The 19,990-nt window shown below is 47.4% G+C and overlaps 2 protein-coding genes across 2 annotated transcripts in view; one reads left to right on the forward strand and one right to left on the reverse strand.

Moving 5' to 3' along the window:
• The window catches only part of PPME1 (protein phosphatase methylesterase 1), a 45,007-nt gene extending 33,689 nt beyond the window's left edge, over positions 1-11,318 (forward strand). The window contains exons 10-14 of the mRNA XM_080911631.1: positions 3,038-3,167; positions 4,254-4,298; positions 6,176-6,240; positions 9,013-9,080; positions 10,193-11,318. Of these exons, the coding sequence (XP_080767757.1) occupies positions 3,038-3,167; positions 4,254-4,298; positions 6,176-6,240; positions 9,013-9,080; positions 10,193-10,211 (327 nt within the window). The 3' untranslated portion in view covers positions 10,212-11,318. The remainder of the gene's footprint in view (positions 1-3,037; positions 3,168-4,253; positions 4,299-6,175; positions 6,241-9,012; positions 9,081-10,192) is intronic.
• A 6,646-nt stretch (positions 11,319-17,964) lies between these two features.
• Positions 17,965-19,990, reverse strand: part of P4HA3 (prolyl 4-hydroxylase subunit alpha 3) — a gene marked incomplete at its 5' end in the record, with an annotated part of 33,121 nt that continues 31,095 nt past the window's right edge. The window contains 3 exons of the mRNA XM_080912704.1: positions 17,965-18,154; positions 18,947-19,043; positions 19,555-19,623. Coding sequence (XP_080768830.1) covers positions 18,084-18,154; positions 18,947-19,043; positions 19,555-19,623 — 237 coding nt within the window. The 3' untranslated portion in view covers positions 17,965-18,083. The remainder of the gene's footprint in view (positions 18,155-18,946; positions 19,044-19,554; positions 19,624-19,990) is intronic.

Here is a 19,990-nt window from a genome sequence, read left to right on the forward strand (position 1 = left end):
GAGGAGGGGAAACAGAGACAACATTGTTAGTCTTGTCAAATTAGATGTTAGTGGGTGGCAGGCACTAAGGCAGCACCCAGCAGTTAGAGTGAGACACTTCCTGTGTGTCCCCTCAGACTCCTCAGCAGGCTCCTCACTTGTTCCCTGCATCCTGCGACTCTCCAGCTCTCTCTGCCTTTCAGGGCCTGTGTCTTGGAACGAGCTTTCTGACCTCAGTGTCTGTTGGTCCGTCTACATTGTACACTTACAATGATGTGGCTTCGCATATCAAGTTCCAGAAATGAAGCCACATTTAAAGATGGCTGTGGATGCCTGACTGTCATTGGTGCCTCCTGTTGCCTTCTAATTTAATAGAAACCATTACTCAAGCAAACAAATTTTGTGCCGTTCATGCCTGTGTAAGTAGGGATTCTGGGGAGCAATCTGTTTGAGGCTAATGATGGTAGTGCTGCTTCGTGCGGTACATCGGCGACTTCCTAGGGCATATTGTAAGCAGCTTATTAATGCCAGGTGATATTGGTCACATAGTCCCTTTCGGGATGTTGCTGTTAGCAAGAAGAGTATATCTTTTTAAAGTATTTTTTTATTTAATGAGGCTCTTTCTGCCATTCTTAAGATCAGAATATTTTATACTTCTTTAGAATTTATACAAATATATAATCAATGCCTTATGTGTTTGGGCCTCAAAACACCTTGTAAGATAAAGGGAGATTTTTCTCTCATATTACAATGTAGTAGCTTCTTAATTCAGAAATTGTATTTGGGAGTCTGAGGCAGAGGGATCACAAATTCAAGGCCTGCCTGGAGTACAAAATAAATTAGGAGTTTGGGTGACTTAGTGACACCTGTCTTTAAAATTACAAGAACAAGGAAAGCAAAAAGGGCCAGGCATGTAGCTCAGTGGGAGACACTGGCAAGCAGGCAGAGGCCTAGCTCATTTCTAGTCCTGTTCTCCCTCATCCCACCCCAATGAAGAGGGCCTCCCTCTTCGTTGTATGCCGTAGGTAGCTACTTCCCATTTCTCCTCAACTCTCCTAGCTGAGATAATCACGAATCTACTTCCGGTCTGTAGATATGCTTAATCTGAACATGTAAATGGAACTATTATGTGTGATCGTTTGTGGCTGGCCTCTTACTGTAGGCCGACTTCTCAAGGCTTATCCGTGTTGCTGCGTGCACCAGACATCAGTATTTTTCTTATTTATAGATCTGAAAAATATCCCGTTGTGTTGATATGTCACTGTAAGAATATGTTCATCAAATGATGAATATATACATTTTTGTACAGAATTTTTTCCACTACGGAGAGCTGAGGGACTGAGGCTTCTGGTCTCTCCACATAGTTCCCATATTGCTGTCTGTTTCAGCCACCATCTTGATGGCTGTGAAGTAACATCTCATTGAGGGAGGTTTTGGTTTGGTTTTTAAGATAAGAGTGTTACTGTTTAGTCCCCTCACACTAGCAGCTCTCCTGCCTCAGCTGTGGAGTGTTTGGACTACAAGCAGAAGCAGATTCTGCCACGCCAAGCTCACGCTTCCATATTGCCTGTTGCTGGTGGCATCTTTTCATTCTTACTGCCTAGCTGTCTGCATTCTCTGCATATAACTGCTTCTGCTTATTTGAGCACTGTAAAAGAGGCCTTGTGTTCCTACCAATACTCTTGATGCTCTTAGCACAGGTCATTTGACCATGTATCTCAGTGTCCGTTTCCTTTGTCCATCTTTAATGACATTATAAACACTCTTGGTTTTGTGGTTTATAAGGCCTCACCATGCTAAACCTGTGCTACTGAACTGTATATCTCTAAGTCCAAACTTTAAATTACTGCCACAGATTGTACTGTTTTGGAGTCAAGAATGAGTTGTCTAGTTTTTGTTTTTTTGTTTTTTTTTTTTTTTTCTCTTCTACAAAGTTGGTTGGATGGGTATTCAGAATTGTATGCAATCTTAGACAGTTTTAAGATCATTAAAATATCATCCAAAAATACCACTTAGACTTGATTCCACCGACTGTGGGTCACTTTGTGTGATGTGGGCATCTTAGCCACCCACTGAGCAGACGGTGTCTCATCCACATCTAGATCTGTTGTAGTTGGGGCTCCATCCATCCTGCCATCGTTTCTGTTGTTCTGACCTAGTTCCATGGTGCAGGCAAGTATGGGACTCAGCAGGTCACCTAAATTTTTGTTTGTTTGTTCTTTTTTTGTTGGTTTGTTTTTTGTTTTTTCTCAAGACAGGGTTTCTCTGTGTAGCCCTGGCTGTCCTGAAACTTGCTTTGTAAACTAGGCTGGCCTTGAACTCTGATCTGCCTGTATCTACCTCCCAAATGCTGGGATTGAAAGCAACACCACCACAGCCCAGCTAGTTCACCTAATATTTGATAGCACACAGTGCGCCGTTCACCACCCATTTGTCAGGAGAAGGCAGACATATTTGTCATGTCACCTTACTAGAATAGCTGTTCCTGGTCATTGCCATCAACCTGAAAATGAGAAAACAGCACTGTACTCACAAATGATTTTTTTTTTCCCCCAGATGTCTGCCACTTTTCTCTGATGGTAATCTGAACTTGAACTAATCTCTGCTTTTTCTTTCACTTGGGTTGATTTTTGTGGGGGTCAGGGGGAGAGTTCTTTTGTTTTACTACATTGTGCTCTTTGTATGGATCTTTTGCTGATTTGTCTTTTTTACTCACTGAAGGAAACGTTCCATCTTGGCTCAATAATTATTGCTTCCTAAATTTACCAAAACCTACCAATGATTATGTTGGACTTTGTAGTACTGGCCATTTGGGAGACTGAGGCAAGAGGCTTGCGTGAGCTGGAAAGCAAACAGGAGTGAAAAAGAAAGCTCCAGGTTATCCTGTTAACAAGTTATAGCAGCTTGCAGTGCTGGCCTTAGGGGTAAATGTACACCTAGCTATCTGGGCTTTAATGGGTTCTCAACAGTGCTGGTTCCCCTTCCTCATGACAGACCTGGTCTCTGTCCTGCTCCCCCAGGGCTCGCCCTCACACTCACCTTGCTGTCATTCCTACAGACCAAGAAGGATCATCCGTACACCTGGAGGATTGAGCTAGCGAAAACAGAGAAGTACTGGGACGGCTGGTTCCGGGGCTTATCCAATCTCTTTCTCAGCTGTCCTATTCCAAAGCTGCTGCTCTTGGCAGGTAAGTGGGGCGTGTGTGTGTGTGTGTGTGTGTGTGTGTGTGTGTGTGTGTGTATGTGTGTGTGTGTGTGTCTGTGTGTGTGTGTGTGTGTGTGTGTGTTCCTGTACATGTGTGTGTGTGTTTCTTTGGTTAAAATAATCAAATATTTGAAATAATCAAATAGATTGGGTGGCTTAAAGAACTGAACCTTATTTTTCTCACAGTCTGGGGCTGAAAGTGTAAGATCAGAGTATGGGTCAGATTAAGTTCTCAGAGTTCTTCTGGTTCACAGAACTCCTGTGCTTTCAAATGGCAAAGTGAAAGCAAGACAGTTTTCTGGGCTCTTTTACAAGGACAACAATCTTATTGTGTCAGAGACCCCCCACCTGTATGACCTCATTTTACCTTTTGTAGAGCCCATCTTCAGATACACTGGGGAGTGTGGGTTTCCCCATGAATTGTTGGACACAGTCAGTCCATAGAAGTGTGAGTATACCATCATCAAGATGTGATCTCATCAGAACTGTTACTATTGACCAAGTGGGTAGTGACTTCTAAAGTGGAGAAACCCCCTTCTAACCAACCCCTCTGCAGGCGTAACCCTAACAGGAGTAAACACCCTCAGTGCTGCATGTTCACCTGCCCTGGGTACCGGACTGAACCTGACTCCTAGAGCACTCTGAACACTGAGAATCTAGACAGTAAAATGCTGTTTCTGTGAACGTCTGTGAATGAGTACAGGTGGGCCGCACAGAGAGTCTGAATTCAGCTCCCCTCCCTATGGTAGCTCACAGTCATCTGTAACTCCAGTATGAACAGTCTTCTCTGCCCTCCACACCTGCCAGGTGCATACATGGTACTCATATGTACATTTAGGCAAAATACTCACACAATATAAATAATCTTTAAAAAATGAACATGATTACCCAGAAATCTCAACGCAAAAGTTTTTATCTGTTGAGAATATAGGAGTCAGAAAATTGTGTCTGTCTGATTGAGAGTGAGTGATCTCTGTGGTTCTGTGGCAGTGTTTGCTTAGTCCTAGAGAAGCCTATTTCACAAGGCCTTCTCTAGGCAGCTACTCACAGATTCTCCTGTTTTTTCTAGGTGTTGATAGATTGGATAAAGATCTGACCATAGGCCAGATGCAGGGTAAGTCATCCAGAAATTGTGCCCATGGATCCTTTTCTGAGGGCAAGGATATTGGCAGTCATAGGAGAACCGACCTGAGATGGGGATGTACAGTGGAGAGAGCATGGGCATTAGAGTCCAGTCCTAGTGGGCGGCCTCCTCTCCAGCCCCAGGTGATTGTGGGTCGGTTCTTCCCTTCCTTTGTTTTGTTTTGTTTGGAGGGTTGTTGTTGTTTTGTTTTGTTTTGTCCCTACCCAGAACAGGGTTTCTCTGTAGCCCTGACTGTCCTAGAACTCACTTTGTAGACCAGGCTGGCCTCAAACTCAGAAATCCACCTGCCTCTGCCTCCCAAGATATCTTCCCTTTTTCGAAGAGTGATTGTCTTTTTTCCCCCCAACTAAAAATGAGAGTTATATCAGCTGTAATTCATGATGGAAGGATTAAAATGAAGTGATCTGGAAATTATTATTAAGTTTTACATAGGTGTCTAACACTGGGAAGAGACATAATTTTCTGAGTTTTTTTTATGTTCAGCGTTTAAGAAAGAAAAATATATAGGTACCAAAGGGAATAAAGTCTGTTAGAAGAAAACATGGTGAGGAGGGAGAAGAGAGAGCTTCAGAGTGGTGGTGAGTTTTAGATGATGCTTCCTAGTCATCTCTGTCAGCTGGAATGCTGTTGGCATGTAACACGGGAGCATTAATGCTAGCCTTAGAGGTGTGGTGGGTGTGAGCACCACACAAGAGTGCAGATGTGAGGGCCATGCAGCAGGGGATGTAGCAGGACCCATTCTTTGCTCTATGTGAGAATCATGTGAGTTAGTAATGTAAGAGAACTGAAGGAGAGGCGGCCTTGTGCAGGAGGAGGCCATTAATATGCTCAGTAAATGGTTTGGGCTCAGTTCCTTCACTAACGACAGCCTTGGACAGGACATTGCCCTAATCAGTCCTTACCCTGTGTGACTGTAGAGTCTGTTTTAACAGTGGGTGGAATAGTGCTCTGGGGACACCGACCACTGTTGCAGGAGAGAACTGCTGCTGTGCCTGCATTGGTGCCACAGAGACCTGGGCACACTTGCCCACCCCATTTAACTATAGTCCTTGGGTGCCAGGCAAGCCTCAGCTCTTATACCAAACCCTTGGACCAATACACGCTAGGAAAGCTCCAGTTGTCCACTTTTACTAATTGTCATATTAGGATTCAGAGATTAATTTACTGGGAGTGTTGAGTACCATTCTTGGGGCCCTAGTGTCAATCCCAGATAGCCCTGACCCCAAAATTACTGTAAGTTGTAAGCTTGCAGTGTTCTGTAAGACAGAGTGAGAAAGCGCATCTTATGGTGCCTGACACATTGTTAAATACTTATCTGTTGTCTTTTGTAATAATCCATTTCAATATTCTTAACATAGCTTACAGAACTTCACATGGGGCCCCTGCTTTTCCAGTGCAGACCCATTGCTAGCCACTCACATCAGCACCATGACAGGCTTCCTTTATTTCCATGGATAACTGCCATTTCAAGCCATCTCTCCTGTCTGTGCAAGAAGCCTGCTTGGATGCCTGCTGGCTCATCAAAACCCTTTGCCACATTCTATGTCTATGTGTCTATATTCTATTCACAGTCTACGTGACTGTTTTCACCTTGGGAACACATCAACATTAGTGTTGTTTTACTCTCCCACTGGACTGAATCCTGTGAGCACAGAGGCTGAGTTTTCTGCCCAAAGTAAATTTACACCAAGTAGGAAGGAAAGTAGAGAGGCAAAAGTGAACTGTGAAGAGAGAGGAACAAGGGTCCAGTTACCCTCGTCAGACTGTCCTGGGGAGGGTCTTCCTGGGATGCCCAGTGACCTGTGATGGCTTTTTGTCCCTGAGGTTGCCTGCTTGTTTCTCTCCAGGGAAGTTCCAGATGCAGGTCTTACCCCAGTGTGGCCATGCAGTCCACGAGGACGCCCCTGACAAGGTAAGTCTGGTGCCTGGTGACTGGGGAGAATGTGGGTTCCACAGAAAGTAGGGTAAGCCTGTGTCGTGGGCTTTATCTCTAACCTGCTAGCTCTGCAAGCCCCTTCCTGGTGCGAGCCTGTGGTCTTGACTTTGTATGTCTGTGCTGAAGAGCTGCTGGTACCTTCTGGTTCATCCCAGAGCCCTGTGGCTAAGATCTTCTTTGCTACCCCTATAGCCAACTGCACCCTAAATTCCATTTACACTCAGATTAGTAGAGCTTGTGAGAAGAAGGTGCTTGCAATCTTTCTGGAAGTAAAATGTTGCCGAGGGCACCGAGGAGTGCTAAGTGTGGATGGAGTCTGCGATTGTGGCCGGTGCTGATAGCAACTGATGGAGGCCTCTGCTGGTTGCAGCAGGAAGTACATAGGGCCATCTATGGTAGTGCAGGCGGGAGCAAAACTTCATCATCTGGGGCCAGTACTCTGACCAGTGAGAAACTCTAAACTCTTTAAATTCTTTGGGAACTATGAGAAAGAAACAGAAAATTCATACACTCAACACACACAAATTTAGTGGATGAAGCAAAGCAGGCTCCAGTAAGCAAGGTTCAACAACTTCATACATGCCACCTTACATATATACACATACACATTTGGTGGATAGAGGAAAGCTTCAGCGATGTTCTAACCATTTTACACACACACACACACACACAAACACAAACAGTTGGTGGGTAGAACAAAGCTCTAATATGCAAGCTCTAACAGCTTTATTTTTTTCTTAGTTTTTTTTTAACCCCAAGTCGAAGTTCTCAGTGTAAAAAGAAAAATTAACCTCATTCAAAAGCAGATAAAATTGTTGTTCAGGTGTCAGGCTGTGTTTCTGCCTTGCTGCTGGGGTGCCAGGAACGCCTGCACACTGCTCGGGGCAGCAGAATTCAGCCGCTAATGGGGGTCCTCAGTCCATGTGTCCCTGGGCAGCAGAATTCAGTCCCTAATGGGGGTCCTCAGTCCATGTGTCCCTGGGCAGCAGAATTCAGTCCCTAATGGGAGTCCTCAGTCCATGTGTCCCTGGGCAGCAGAATTCAGCCGCTAATGGGGGTCCTCAGTCCATGTGTCCCTGGGCAGCAGAATTCAGTCCCTAATGGGGGTCCTCAGTCCATGTGTCCCTGGGCGGCAGAATTCAGTCCCTAATGGGGGTCCTCAGTCCATGTGTCCCTGGGTGGGAAACAGCCGTGTCTGAGTGATCTCTGTGCTTCCAAATCCTATTTTGTACAGGGATTCCCAGTCTGCATTTCCCTTCAGGGGATCCACTCGCCAGGCAGGAAGGGGAATGCAAAGTCTAGGACAAGGCAGAATCCAGTTTGAGTGCTGAGAGTACACAGGGGCTGGGAGAGACAAGGCCCTAGATTTAAGCTCTGCTCTTTATGAGGAAAGCCTCCTCCGCACAGTGATCCTTGATAAAGAGACTGTCCTTGCTTATCCAAACTGCTTTATTTGATGGCAAATGTAAATGCATGCGCCTTACTCAGGGTGAACCAGGGATTAAGTACCATTTGTGGGAAGGAATGCCCAGGAAGGGAAGCTCATTGGCTGAACACTCAGGGACTATCTAGATACCACTTTAGTAAGGAGAATGCCAGGTTTTTATGCTAGGACACTGATTGCTGTGATCTTCTCAGTGTGGTGTCATGGTTACATGTTCCAGAGCAGGTGGAGTTTGGAAGGAGCTGGCCCCATGCCTAGTGTACTTAATTCTGAGTTTCACAGGGTTTGGGCTCAGCCAGCCTTACCAGTTCTCTTGCCCCCCACACAAGGGGGTTGTTACAATAGGATTGTTGATTACATGTTTTCCTGTTAAAACTTGTACCTAACTACTTTTATCCATCTTTTTTCCTACCATTATAAGTCCAAAGCAATAGTTTATGTCATAGGTTAACAGTTTTCACCGAAAAACAGGCCCTCTACCCATTCCTTGTTCATGACCTCACTTCCTGGTGCACAGAAACCAGGGGCCTCATTCCTAGACCTAACCTAGAATGAATGTTTCCTTGATCTTTAATTTATTCCAAGCCTCTTTTTCATCCTAGTGCAGTTTATGTGCCTGTAATGCATGAAAGCTCACTGAAGTCCATTTCTAACTGTGCAGCCTTTACTATTTTGCAGGAGGAAAGCACATTCTATTGTTTTATTTTAACTTTAAAATTTCTATCAACTGTCTTAACTTCTTAAAATTATTTGAATCAAATCAGGAATTATGTAAAATCATTACCAGGAATTATAAAGTTATCAATTCATGTAAAAATCATAATTTCATGCATGTTCATGTTGATCTGCAGGTAATTTTCCCGATAGAGTGAGCTGGTACCCAGGAGTCAACCATAACAGACTATAGGCAGAAGGCATCTTTCTTTGCCCAATCACACCATGTCACAAAAATGAGGACTACAGCATGACACACAGGAGAAGGCACAGCAGCAGCAAGAAGCAATCAGGGATGATGTTCCTGAGGCCGTGCCTCTCCAGAAAGCTCACTTGCCCTCTGCAACTCCTGCGTACAGTCACCAAAAGGTCCTTGCTCCTCTTCAGCTGTCTGGAGCCATCCTTACGAGGAGTCCCTAGTTCAGATCCTTTTGCTCTTAAGCCACCCACAGGACTACCCACACAGTACTCTGTCCACGCAGGAGGACACCACTCCGCCTCACAGAACTTCCAGCAGAAGCCCACAGGGCTTCCACTGCTGAGCCCCAGCGCCTGTCTTTACAGGGCCTGAAATGCCTCTTCTTTTCCAGGTAGCTGAAGCTGTTGCCACTTTCCTGATCCGGCACAGGTTTGCAGAGCCCATCGGAGGATTCCAGTGGTGAGTGTGCACACGTATATGAGTCTAGCTGGCTGGCCCACCTCAAAACTCAAGATTCTTGGGGAGGTGGGGTGTGAATATCTCCGCCTTAGCCTTGCCTGGTCTAAGTCAACAAACTGGTATGTTTTCTTGGTTGGACTCTGGTCCAGTGGGATCTTGTTGAGCTGTGATTGAGTCATATCTTGTCTCCTGCAGTGAGGTGTCTGCTCTCTGAGGAGGCTGGAATGGGAATCAGCCTTTGGCAGAAATGTATGTTCTGCCTCTGCTGAGCAGAGCCATGGAGGTTGTATCGAGGTGTAGGTCAGGGATTCCAACCCCCACACTGCTCACCTGTAGGGAGATGGTTCTTTGTTGTGGTTACAGGATGTCGTCTGTGCCATACCGACACCTTGTCCTCTGTCCACTATCTTCCAGGAACACCTAAACATAATTCTGCCAACCAGAATCGTTTCCAGATGGTACAATTTATCAAGGGAGGCAAAAGCGAAACAGTGGCTTACCTAGAGGGAGAGTGAGCAAGCCCTCATCCCAGAAAGCTCTCATGCTGGGGAGACAAGTTGGGCTTTATGTTGAGGAAGGAGAGACATGCTGATGCACATGAGGGGTTCTAGCCCACCTCACAGGCATTTGTTCTGCCCTGGAGGAAGCTCTTGCTTCTCAGCCCAGGTGTCACATGAGGTGCCACTCCTGTGGCCTCTTCTCAGAGTTTGGTGAGGCTTTAGGGGAAACTTGCCACAGAAAGTTTGAAGAAGAAATGCCTTTTGCCTTAGACAACTGATTGCTAGGCTGTGGGAAATGGCAGTGACAGGAATGGTGGGCATCAGACCTGACGGGGATCTGGTACAGTGAGCTGGGAAACTGGTGGTTCCTGCTGCCATTCCTGTCTGATAACTGAGCATCTGTGGACTCTGGGGATCAATAATAAAAATATTAAGTGTTTGGGGGCTCCTAACCATTTGGTGTCTTAGGGAGCATCCCTGTCTAGCCTTATGTGGGGCTGTGAGGAGATGGGACATTGGTGGTCATTAGGGAGGGCTCTAGGGAAAGGAGTAAGCTGGAAAAAGGCTTGTGGTGGTTAGATTTGTAACAGTTCTCCTTTCTGCCCTTAACAGTGTGTTTCCCGGCTGTTAGCGACCTGCTGTCTACTCCTCCCTCTACATTGAGCTCTGTTGTAAATACATCGCACCAGAGGCCACTGTGATGCCGCTGTCTCTTCACCATCCCGCCCAGCCATGTGACAGCGGCTCCTGTAGAGGGCATCCCCAGATGTACAAACCCTTTCCTGTGTACCCGTTGAAAGCATTGTTCTCCAGGGCCCTTGTCCAACAGTGGCCTATGCAGTCTGGGGTCCAGCTCTTCCTCTCCTCTCCTGTGCTCCCTGCCTTGCCTAGGACGAAGCCTCCAGAGCTGCTCCCTGGCCCTATTCCTGGCATCTGGCAATGTACCCCCAGGCTCAGGGATCTCCATCCCTTGAGGATGTTCTTGGCATGGTCCTGCCCTACCTCATGGGATGGGCAATGCACACACTGGCCCTTATTTTTCCCTCTCAAATAAAACACCAGTCAGGTACCTTTATCCCAGTCTTAACTGTTCCAAGTCTGGAAGATCCAGAGTAACCAGGATTCAGGGAGAGGTAGTGGATAGCAAGTTTCCCAAGAAACCAGCCTGCAAGCCAGGTCCAGCCAGTCCAAGCACATGGCTTCCCGTCTGGGTGAGCCCACTGTCCCACTCCCACATGTCTGGGCACCTGTCCTGGGCTGAGGCCAGGCTGCTCCAAGGGCCTCATGAGCCCTCATCTGCCACAGAGCAACCCAGGTTAAACACAGCCCACGCACAAAGCCACAGGCTAAATTCTGGGGAATTGTTTTTAATGATTGAATTCAAGCATTTTCATAGTTGGTCCCTGGAGGTGTGCCAAGTGCCCGCTTGCCTCTTCTAGACCCACTTGTGGTTTCCATGTCACTGTGTAGAACATCATGGACTAGTGTCTCCAGTCTCTGCCCTCCTCTAGCTGCCCCAGCACAGCACTGGAGCCTCCCGCTGCTGCTCACAGGCGGGGGTGGGGCAGCCTCCTGAAACCCGTCTTTCTGTGACTGTCTAGGTGACATGTAGCCCTCTTCCGTTTTTACCCAACAACTTCCTACCCCTGTCCTGCTGCACGGTCCAGAGTCTGGGACCCACTTTGTTTCTTTGTTATTTATGACCTTGTTTAAAGAAAATAAATATCTCCCAACCTTTCTTTGTCTGAGGAGCTGTCCTTACTTTGCTGATCTGGCTAGGAGCAGTTTATTAGAGTTAGTTGCCTGCCGCCAGACCCCAGAAACCCCTTTCTCCATAGTCTGTCAGTGTCTGTAGCCACTGGCTAGTAGAGGATTATCAGGGAGGGGAGAGAGAAGTCTTTCTCACAGCCTACCAGTGTCTTCCTCAGATCTGATCCTGAGGTGGACAGGTGTCTTTACTACAGCAGGAAGCCTGGAGTCCCGTCCCATTTCTTCAGCTGGCCAAGAGGACGGTCTGCCCCTGTCTTCCTGACTCACGGCATCTATGCCAACACTCAACCAACAACCCTAGACATCTCCTGAGCTCTAGATGTATGTGCCCATCTGTCCCACAAGTCTCTCCCACGGACAGAAGGGACTTCATGTTGACCTCTGTGAAAGTTGATCTTGAGTGTGTGGTTCCAGCTCAGTATGAGGTAGGCACAAGCGGACTACAACAGAGTTCCCTTCGCCCTCATACCCGGTTTGCTGCTGCAGCTTGCATCATCTTTAGGCCCTTCTTTCCCACCCCAGCTACTCCCTGACTTGGATCTCATCTCTCAGCTCAGTTACTACCTTACCCTTGCTTATTTCCTGCTGCCGCCCCCTGCCCCAGGGTTACTGTCTACACACCTGCTTTAAGGGCTTTAGTTTCCTTGTCTGCACACTGTAGGAGACACCTGCCCCGCTGGCCATGGAGGACCATAAATGATATTTATAGGTCCTCCTATAATACATATAAATATATTGATAGGTCAGCTAACAAAGCTCTGTGGCTGGCAAAAGTGATCCCTGAGCCAAAACCTGAAGTTTTGATGCAGGTTTTGTCCTTACTCCATGTTGAGTCAGAAGTAGTCTGGTGATCTGCATTTCCAAGTACAGCCATGCTGGAGAAGCTGAAGATTAGATGTTCACTATGACCACAGGCACCCTGGCAGAGAAGGGAGGGGCTCACCTTCTGCATACTATGATTTCTGCAGCCCATCTTTTGGGATTGCCCTTCAGCCGCATGCCCTATTGCCTGCAGGGGGCAGCATGATCACTGGTTTTGTTCACCAGGTAAAGCATTTGAGCACCATCAAATTTACTTCACCTCAGAAGAACCTATAGGATAGTCGCTGTTCTATTCATTTCATGGGTATGGAGATATTTATTTATATGGCTCAAAAGTGTCGGGTTCAAAGTCAGCTGGTTTCTACAGCATTCTGAAGCCTCCTAAGGAATACAAAGGAACCCTGGCAGAAGTTATCTGGGAGTGGGACTATGCAGCTTTTACACCCCCACAAGGTCCCAGTGATAAACCAAAATTTAATTCTACCAAAGTTCTCCCAGGGGAACTATAGAGTTTATTGGGCTAACTTACAGGACATGAGTGAGGAATTACTGACAGGAGTGTGGGTGACCCCAAAGCAACTAACCTGGATAGTCTTCACTGAGATGATGGTGCCAGGTGAGGGTCCAGTGACTTTCCTACCTCTTCCCACGGTGGGACATCAGCCCAACTGTGAGGATCATTTACAAGCAAGCAGAGCTGAACTGAAGATGGCAGTTGTTTTGCTCCGAGAAACATCAGCCCAGAAGAGCAGGAGGAGAGTCTCCAAAGAGATGAGACCTCTGTATCTGGTGGATGGATGCTGAGAAGGGTGCATGTTGGGGACTTCACGTTAGGAATGAGTGTGTTGTATGTGGCCATCAAGTGTAGGTGACTGAAGTTAGAGATGGGGAATGACTTGCCCACAGCCCCAACTAAGTTGGGCATCTATGCCTTCTTGTACCGTGTCCAGCATCCATATAAGAAATCAGGCATAAGACAATTGTCTTTTTTTCCTCCCAAATTAAAGCCACTTTGCTAACCTGTATAGAAGGGTCACTGGACCCCAGTCTATGGTATGTCTGTCAGTAAGAGATAGCTGTAGGCCAAAATAAAAGTAAGATTATCCAAGAGAATCATAAGGAATTAACCATGTACAAAGCAAGCAAAAGGGAAAAAGAAAAAACATAATTTGACTTGGCTAATTTTATGTCAGCTTGACACAGTAAGAATTAAATGAAAGGAGAAAACTGGAGGCACTGTGTAAGATCCAGCTGTAGGACATTTTCTTGATTAGTGATTGATGGGCTTAAGCCCATTGTGGGTGGTGTCACATGTCCCCTCTATCAGCTTCTGCCTTTAGGTTCCTGCCCTGTTTGAGTTCTTGTCTGGACTTCTTTGGATGATAAACTGTGATGAGGAAGTGTAAACCGAATAAACCCTTTCCTCCCCAAATTGCTTTGGTTGTGGTTTATCACAGCAACAGTAACCATAACTAATATAAATACACTTAACCATAAGTCTCTATAAATATGCATATATAGTTTAAATGAACTTCTGGACTGACAACATTCCCTCCAAGAGCCGTAGACCACCTACCACAACCCCAGCACCAGGCATGAGAAACCCTCTCTTGAGTTGCTGGTCAGAGTTGGCCAAGAGACTCCCAGAACATACGGGCAATTACTATTGCCTCTGGTTGCTACCAGAATGCTTATTGCTACAGACACCATGCATTTCAGAACCAAGGCCCAGAGACCCCTGAGCTGGAACTGACCTGAATGCCCCCTCCCTGACGGTACCAGGTGCCATAGAAGCTTCCAAAGCAACCAACAGCCCTACCCAGCTATGATGCCTATGAGACACCAGCTTGGCACTATAACCTTAAGGGTACAGTAGTGACCCACATATCCAAATGCTCTCTAAGTAGACAAGAGGAAAACCATGCCCAGAACTGGGGATGTAGCCAATTACCCAGGGCTAGGAAAGTCATGAATGTTGGAGGAGAACCTCCAGCCACCATTGCTGGGGCTCCTGGGGGCTCTTCCCTGGCCACAGCATCTTACTAAAGCAGCACGATCCCTGACTATGTTACCATATATATTCTTATGCCCACACAGAGTGCAGTTTCACTCCTCACCAAGGGAACGTCTCTCTGCAGCAGGGACCACTACAGAAAACCACAACCAATCAAAATGCAGAGTTATGGAGCCAGTCCCAGGGGCTGTATCTACAGTATAACCCTTGCACAAAAGGACCCAAGGAACATCACAGAAGGGGACAGGGTTGTAAGAGCCAGAGAATCAGGGACTTTGCTGTGAGATTGTGTCTCCTAGTAATGTCACCTGTAAAGTATCACCATCATGACTGCCTGACCCTGAGTTGAACAAGGATGACATAAATCAGACAAGCCAAAGTAAATGGGGGAAGGCCATGAGGCAACCACAGGCAACTAAGGTATACTGAGAATAGGAGACATAGTACCTCCTCCAGGAAGGAGCACACCAACTGGTTATCCATTACTAAATAGTCAGCCCTGAAAAATACAAGTAATATAAAGACTGAGCAGGTTATATTTAGAAATACACACACACACACACACACACACGTGCAAAAGGGGGTTTGGAAGGAGGAAAGGAATGGGAGAAATGATAATTTCTAAAGAAAAGGGCATCTGTGGTCTGGGTAAAAAGGAAGTGCCAAATTAGACCGGGTAGCAGAGATGTGAGAAGGGGATTGGGTTGGTCTTTTGGGGATGGAGCTAATTGCATTCAGGAAGTCAGGAGACCATTATGTTGGATTGAGAAGCCTGCTGATAAATGGAGGTCTGGAGTTCAAGGCAGTAAGAGGGAAGACACAGGGCTGGGCAAATGGTCCGTGGTTAAGAGCACTGGTTGCTCTTGCATAGAATCTGGACTCAGTTTCTAGTATTCACATTAGGGTGCTCGTAACTCCAGCTCCAGGGGATTTGATGCCCTTTTGTGACTTCTGAAATCATCCATATGCATGTGCACATACTAACTTAAATAAATAAATATAAATACATAATAACACAAAGACAAAAATTTAAAAATGAAAATTAAAAAGTAAAGCATTAAGAGCCTTAGATAGCTACATGGTGGTGGTGCACGCCTTTAATCCCAGCATTCTGGAGACAGAGGCAGGTGAGTCTCTGTGTTTGAGGCCAGCATGGTCTACAGAGTGAGTCCCAGCCAGAGCCACACAGAGAAACCTTGTCTCAAGAAGTAAAACACACATATATACATGCACACACACACACACGCACACACATCTACAACAACAGCAGAGGAAGCCCAGGGCCTCCCCTCTTCCCTTGTATTTACATGTACTTGTAGACTTGGAGCAACCACAGCCTTGTCCAGCCAGCTACTGCATCAGCTGACAGAGTCTAGTATGCTATAGCCTGGGTCCAGGGCTCAGCAAATTATGCCAAGTCCCGAGGAGCCCTTCCTTATTCCTTAAGCTGCTTTCCTCTCTCCTCAGTTTGCTAGAAAACCCCAGCCTGTAGCCAGGCAGAACATTGGAGCCTGAGACTAGCCAACTAGCTGGCATCTCCCAAGGTAAGTGACCAAAGCCATTAACTGGGGTTAGGAAAGGGGTTTCCTAGTAAGGAGTGGAGATGCCACCTTCTGAGGACTAAGGAACCAAAGAACCAAAATATAGAATAACAGACACCACTTAAAATCTGGAAGACTCCACACCTCTGAGGAACAGGAAAGCAGGAAGTTTGGCAATGACTCAGGCAGGTGAGAAAACAGCTCTGACCCGGAAGTGATTTGCCAGAGGCTGCACAGCTGCATGCCCTGGATCAGGCTTCAACTCCAAGTCCAGCATTCACCTGACAACTCACAGCCAGACCTGAGAGATGGGCAGGAATGACTGTACAGAAGACAGGCCTTATGGTGGTTTGGATGAGAATGGCCCCCACAGGCTTATATGCTTGGTTCCCAGTTGGTGGAACTGTTTGGTAAAGATGAGGAGGCGTGGCCTTGTTGAAGGAGGTGTGTCTCTGAGGGCTGGCTAGAGGTTTCAAAACATTTGTGCCATTCTAAGTTTCTCTGTCTGCCTCATGGTTGAGTCTTAAGATGTGAACCCTCAGCTGCTGCTACGGTGTCATACCTGCCTTCTGACATGCTCCTCATCGTGATGGTCATGAACTCAACAGCCCCAGATAAAGTTTCTTCTGTAAGTCACCTCAGCCATGGTGTCTTAACACAGCAATAGAACAGTAACTGAGACAGGCCTGCTGACAGAAGTCGCTCTTGTTGCTCAGAGCAGCCACTTACTAGGCAGGCGGCCGAGGTTGTCAGAATCGCACAGAGAGCACACAGATGCTAAGCCATCTCACTGGCCCATGGTGTAGAACCATCCGAGTAAGCTGTTCTGAGGTACCATTGCTATGGTTTGCTCAGTCTAGACTAACTCTGAGAAACCTGTGCTTAGAGAATAGGCGGTCTCACTGTCAGCACCAGCTTTCTTTCAGCAGGGGCAGGATGCTTAGGCGGCAGTCTTTTGGTAAGACCTCTGGAATCTTGGCACACTTGGCATCAATACAGGACATGTTCAATGAGGCAGAGCATCAGAACATCAGAGTCTCCGCTGGAGCTAAGAGGGCTCTGAAACATGTGGAGTTAGGATAGCGGAGCACTGGAGAAGGAAGGGGACAGATTGCAGAACAGAGTCTAACTGCCCACTCCCTTCATTGGTGGCTTCTTCGAAGCAAAGTACACCAGGTCACGGGATGGGGGGAGGTGGAACCCAAGCCAAGCAGCCTCAATGTCCGCTTGGCACAAACAAACACCACCATCTACTGCTGCTCATTCGGCAGGAAGGACCCCTCAGGCTTCTCCTATAAAACTTCTACTTTTTCCTGCCTGTTTCAAACCAGCCCCTGTGGGGATTCAGAGTTCAGCCAAGCACCCTGCCACATGTGGAGCTGCATCAAGATGTTGCTCTAACTGAGGCTTCAATAGAACAGGGGGCCAGGAGGAGAGCATGCGGCCCAGATTGGCAAAGGAATGAAGTCTGCTCAGTTCACAGGAGCCTTAGCAAGGAAGTACAGTGACTCCAACAGAGTTAGGAGGAGGTGCTCGGGGTCCCTCTCTAAAGGGACCTTGTGGGGAAAGAGGAGAATCTCCTCTGAGGACCTGGAGGGACAGCAAATGGGGAGGTCTCAGAGGTGGGAGACTCTGAGGAACGATGTCAGCAAGTCTAGAATAAGGTGACCAAACAGGGAGTGGGGGCTGGGGCACAGGAACATAAATCCAGCACTACTTTGGTTTTTCTCCCTTAACTCATGAAAGAATATTTACTGTTAGGAGAGATGATTTTAAAACATTTTAATGACAATAAAAACATCACAAAAGTTGTTTTCCACTTAAAAAAAAAGTCATCACATGATATAACCATTGGTGACGGGAATGGAGACCCATGAGTTAGACTTTCCTTCTGGGGCAGCAGCAGAAATCAACCCATATATTGTTTGCTGTGTGTGTGTGTGTGTGTTGTGTGTATGCATATCTGTGTGTATGGGTATATGTGGGCATATGTGTATGTGTTTGTGTGTATGGGTATATGTGGCATATGTGTGTGGGTGTATGTTCAGTGTTAGTGAACTGAACCCAGGCATTTGTACATTCGAAACAATGAGCTTCTTCAATACTGAGCTCATTTCTTTTATTCCCAAGGATGTTGAGCCCGAGCGTCCCCTCTGGCCTCTTCTGCATGGCCTCATTCTAAGTCTCACAGCTGGAGTAGAAACAGATGCAAATTCAGGATTGGGAGGGTGGTTCCTGGTAAAGAGCTAGCCTTGGCTCACGAGGCAGCAGCCCTGCTGGAGGCCTTCCTTCAGGAGGGCCTGCTCCCCTCTGCCACGGCCTTAGCTCTTGGCTTCTCTGACACGCGGCCACTGTTTCAGGCCTCAGGGTCGGTGCTGCAGGGTCTTCGGAATTCCTGTCCGTACTCATGTATCCACTTGTTGGCCACTGGAGATCAGGGAGGGAGGGGGGCTCAGCGAGGAAATGGCCGCAGGGCCGCCCGCGCGCTGGCTCACAGGGCATAGGGGCACAGTCTAAAAGCCTGTGGCTAGTAAATAGGGCATCGGGTTTATTTGAAAAGATTATATTTTCTATGTGGGACCTGAAGTGTTGTTCCTTTGTCTAGTCTAGTCCTGCCCAACTGTGTGTGCACAAGTGCACAATCTCTGCCTCTGGCACAGGAAGTACAGAGGCCTCCAGAGAGCCCCGGCAGCTCTTGCTAACGGAGAGCCGGGCTTCACATTCCTGGAACTCAGGAATTCACTGCAACTGAAACCACCACTGGGTAACAGAGAAGAATCGGTTTGCTTCTCCTGGTGTCCCCATCAACATGACGGCTGCTTTCCTCTTGCCTTTCTAGCTTCAGAGTGAGTTGCTTTTGGACACACACCAGGACCAAGTCTACCCGTCCTCTGCCGGTCTGACTTCTTGTCTAACCACTCTCTTAGGTCAGAGCTAAATGGCATTTGCCTTGATGCAGTGGGAGGGGAGGAACTCTGGTTCCAGCTCCTCACCTCTGTGCTCAGACCTTTGCCACACTTGCGTTGGCGCAGGCCACAGGCCGCCTGCTCTGCACAAGCTCCAGTCTGCTGGGCCTCTGAGTCCAATCTGTCCACGTGACTTGTCCTCAGCAGTACCACGAAGCTTTCGGAAGTGAGACTCTGCCGGTCTCCACCCACTCCCATTTCACTTTTCTATGCCCCCTCACCCCATCCTCTCACCCCAAAAGACAGGCCTTACCCCACTTGTCTCCCACCAGCACGGGACAGCCAGCATGAAGTGTGTCACCATCCCCCTCTCCGCTCCTGCGCAGGTTCCACCAAAACAGTGCAGCGTTCTGAAAACAAGCCGCCGGGGCCACAGGGAAGTCAGCCCCAATTCCGGATATGAAAGGCAGGAGGATATGCTAAGTGCTGGAAGCCGGGTGAGCACAGGGCAGAGGATCCCTGACGATGGATCCCCAGACGGATGCCCGAGGCCCACAGGGTAGAAAAAGATATCCACATACATCGCTGGCCGCAAGTGCGCCACGGTCCTCTACTCACTGGGACCATGAAGTCATGCAACTAAGAAGCAAAGTCAGGACTGAAGGCCCCACCCATGTCCTGGTCCCCTAGCCTGTGTTCTCTTAACCGAGGCCAATTGACTAGATCGAGCCTGGGGCCTTGCTCGGAGGCACTGGCATGGAAATAAAACAACCCGTAAGACCACGGGAACGTGTTTTGACACGAATGGGATTCAAGAAAGATCGGCTTTGTATCTGTCTCCCCAGGCATGAGGGAGAGGGTGTGTGTGCTGCCCCGTTAGAGCGCAGCACAACCCCATCTTCTAGGGCCAGGCCTGCTTACCTTAACCACGGGCACACTGAAGTTGCCATAGATAAAGGCCGTGGCTCCTCCAGCTTCTACAGAGCTCAGCTGTCAGGCAAGAGGAAGAAGACAGTTAAGATGGCTACCACTGTCCTGGGTCAAGTGTTCATGAACTTAGAGGCCACTTCTGCGCAGACTGAGAGCCAGACTCCCCTGATTCAGTTATGGGAGAAATTGTGGGGCTTCTCCCCACAAGATGAGGTTTTGGATTCCTCCCTAATTTTTGCTTCTGGTTAACATCTTGATGGAGAGATATAATAAGTAGATTCGTTCTTTTAAAAAACATTTATTTACTTTTTAAAAATTATATTCAGGGGTTGGAGAGAGCTCAATGGTTAAAAGCACTTGTTCTTTCTGAGAACCAGGTTTGGTTCCCTGCACCCACGTGACAGCTCACACTTGTTCCTACTCCAGT

Source organism: Micromys minutus, assembly GCF_963924665.1.
Source record: "Micromys minutus genome assembly, chromosome: 2".
Lineage (NCBI taxonomy): Eukaryota > Metazoa > Chordata > Mammalia > Rodentia > Muridae > Micromys > Micromys minutus.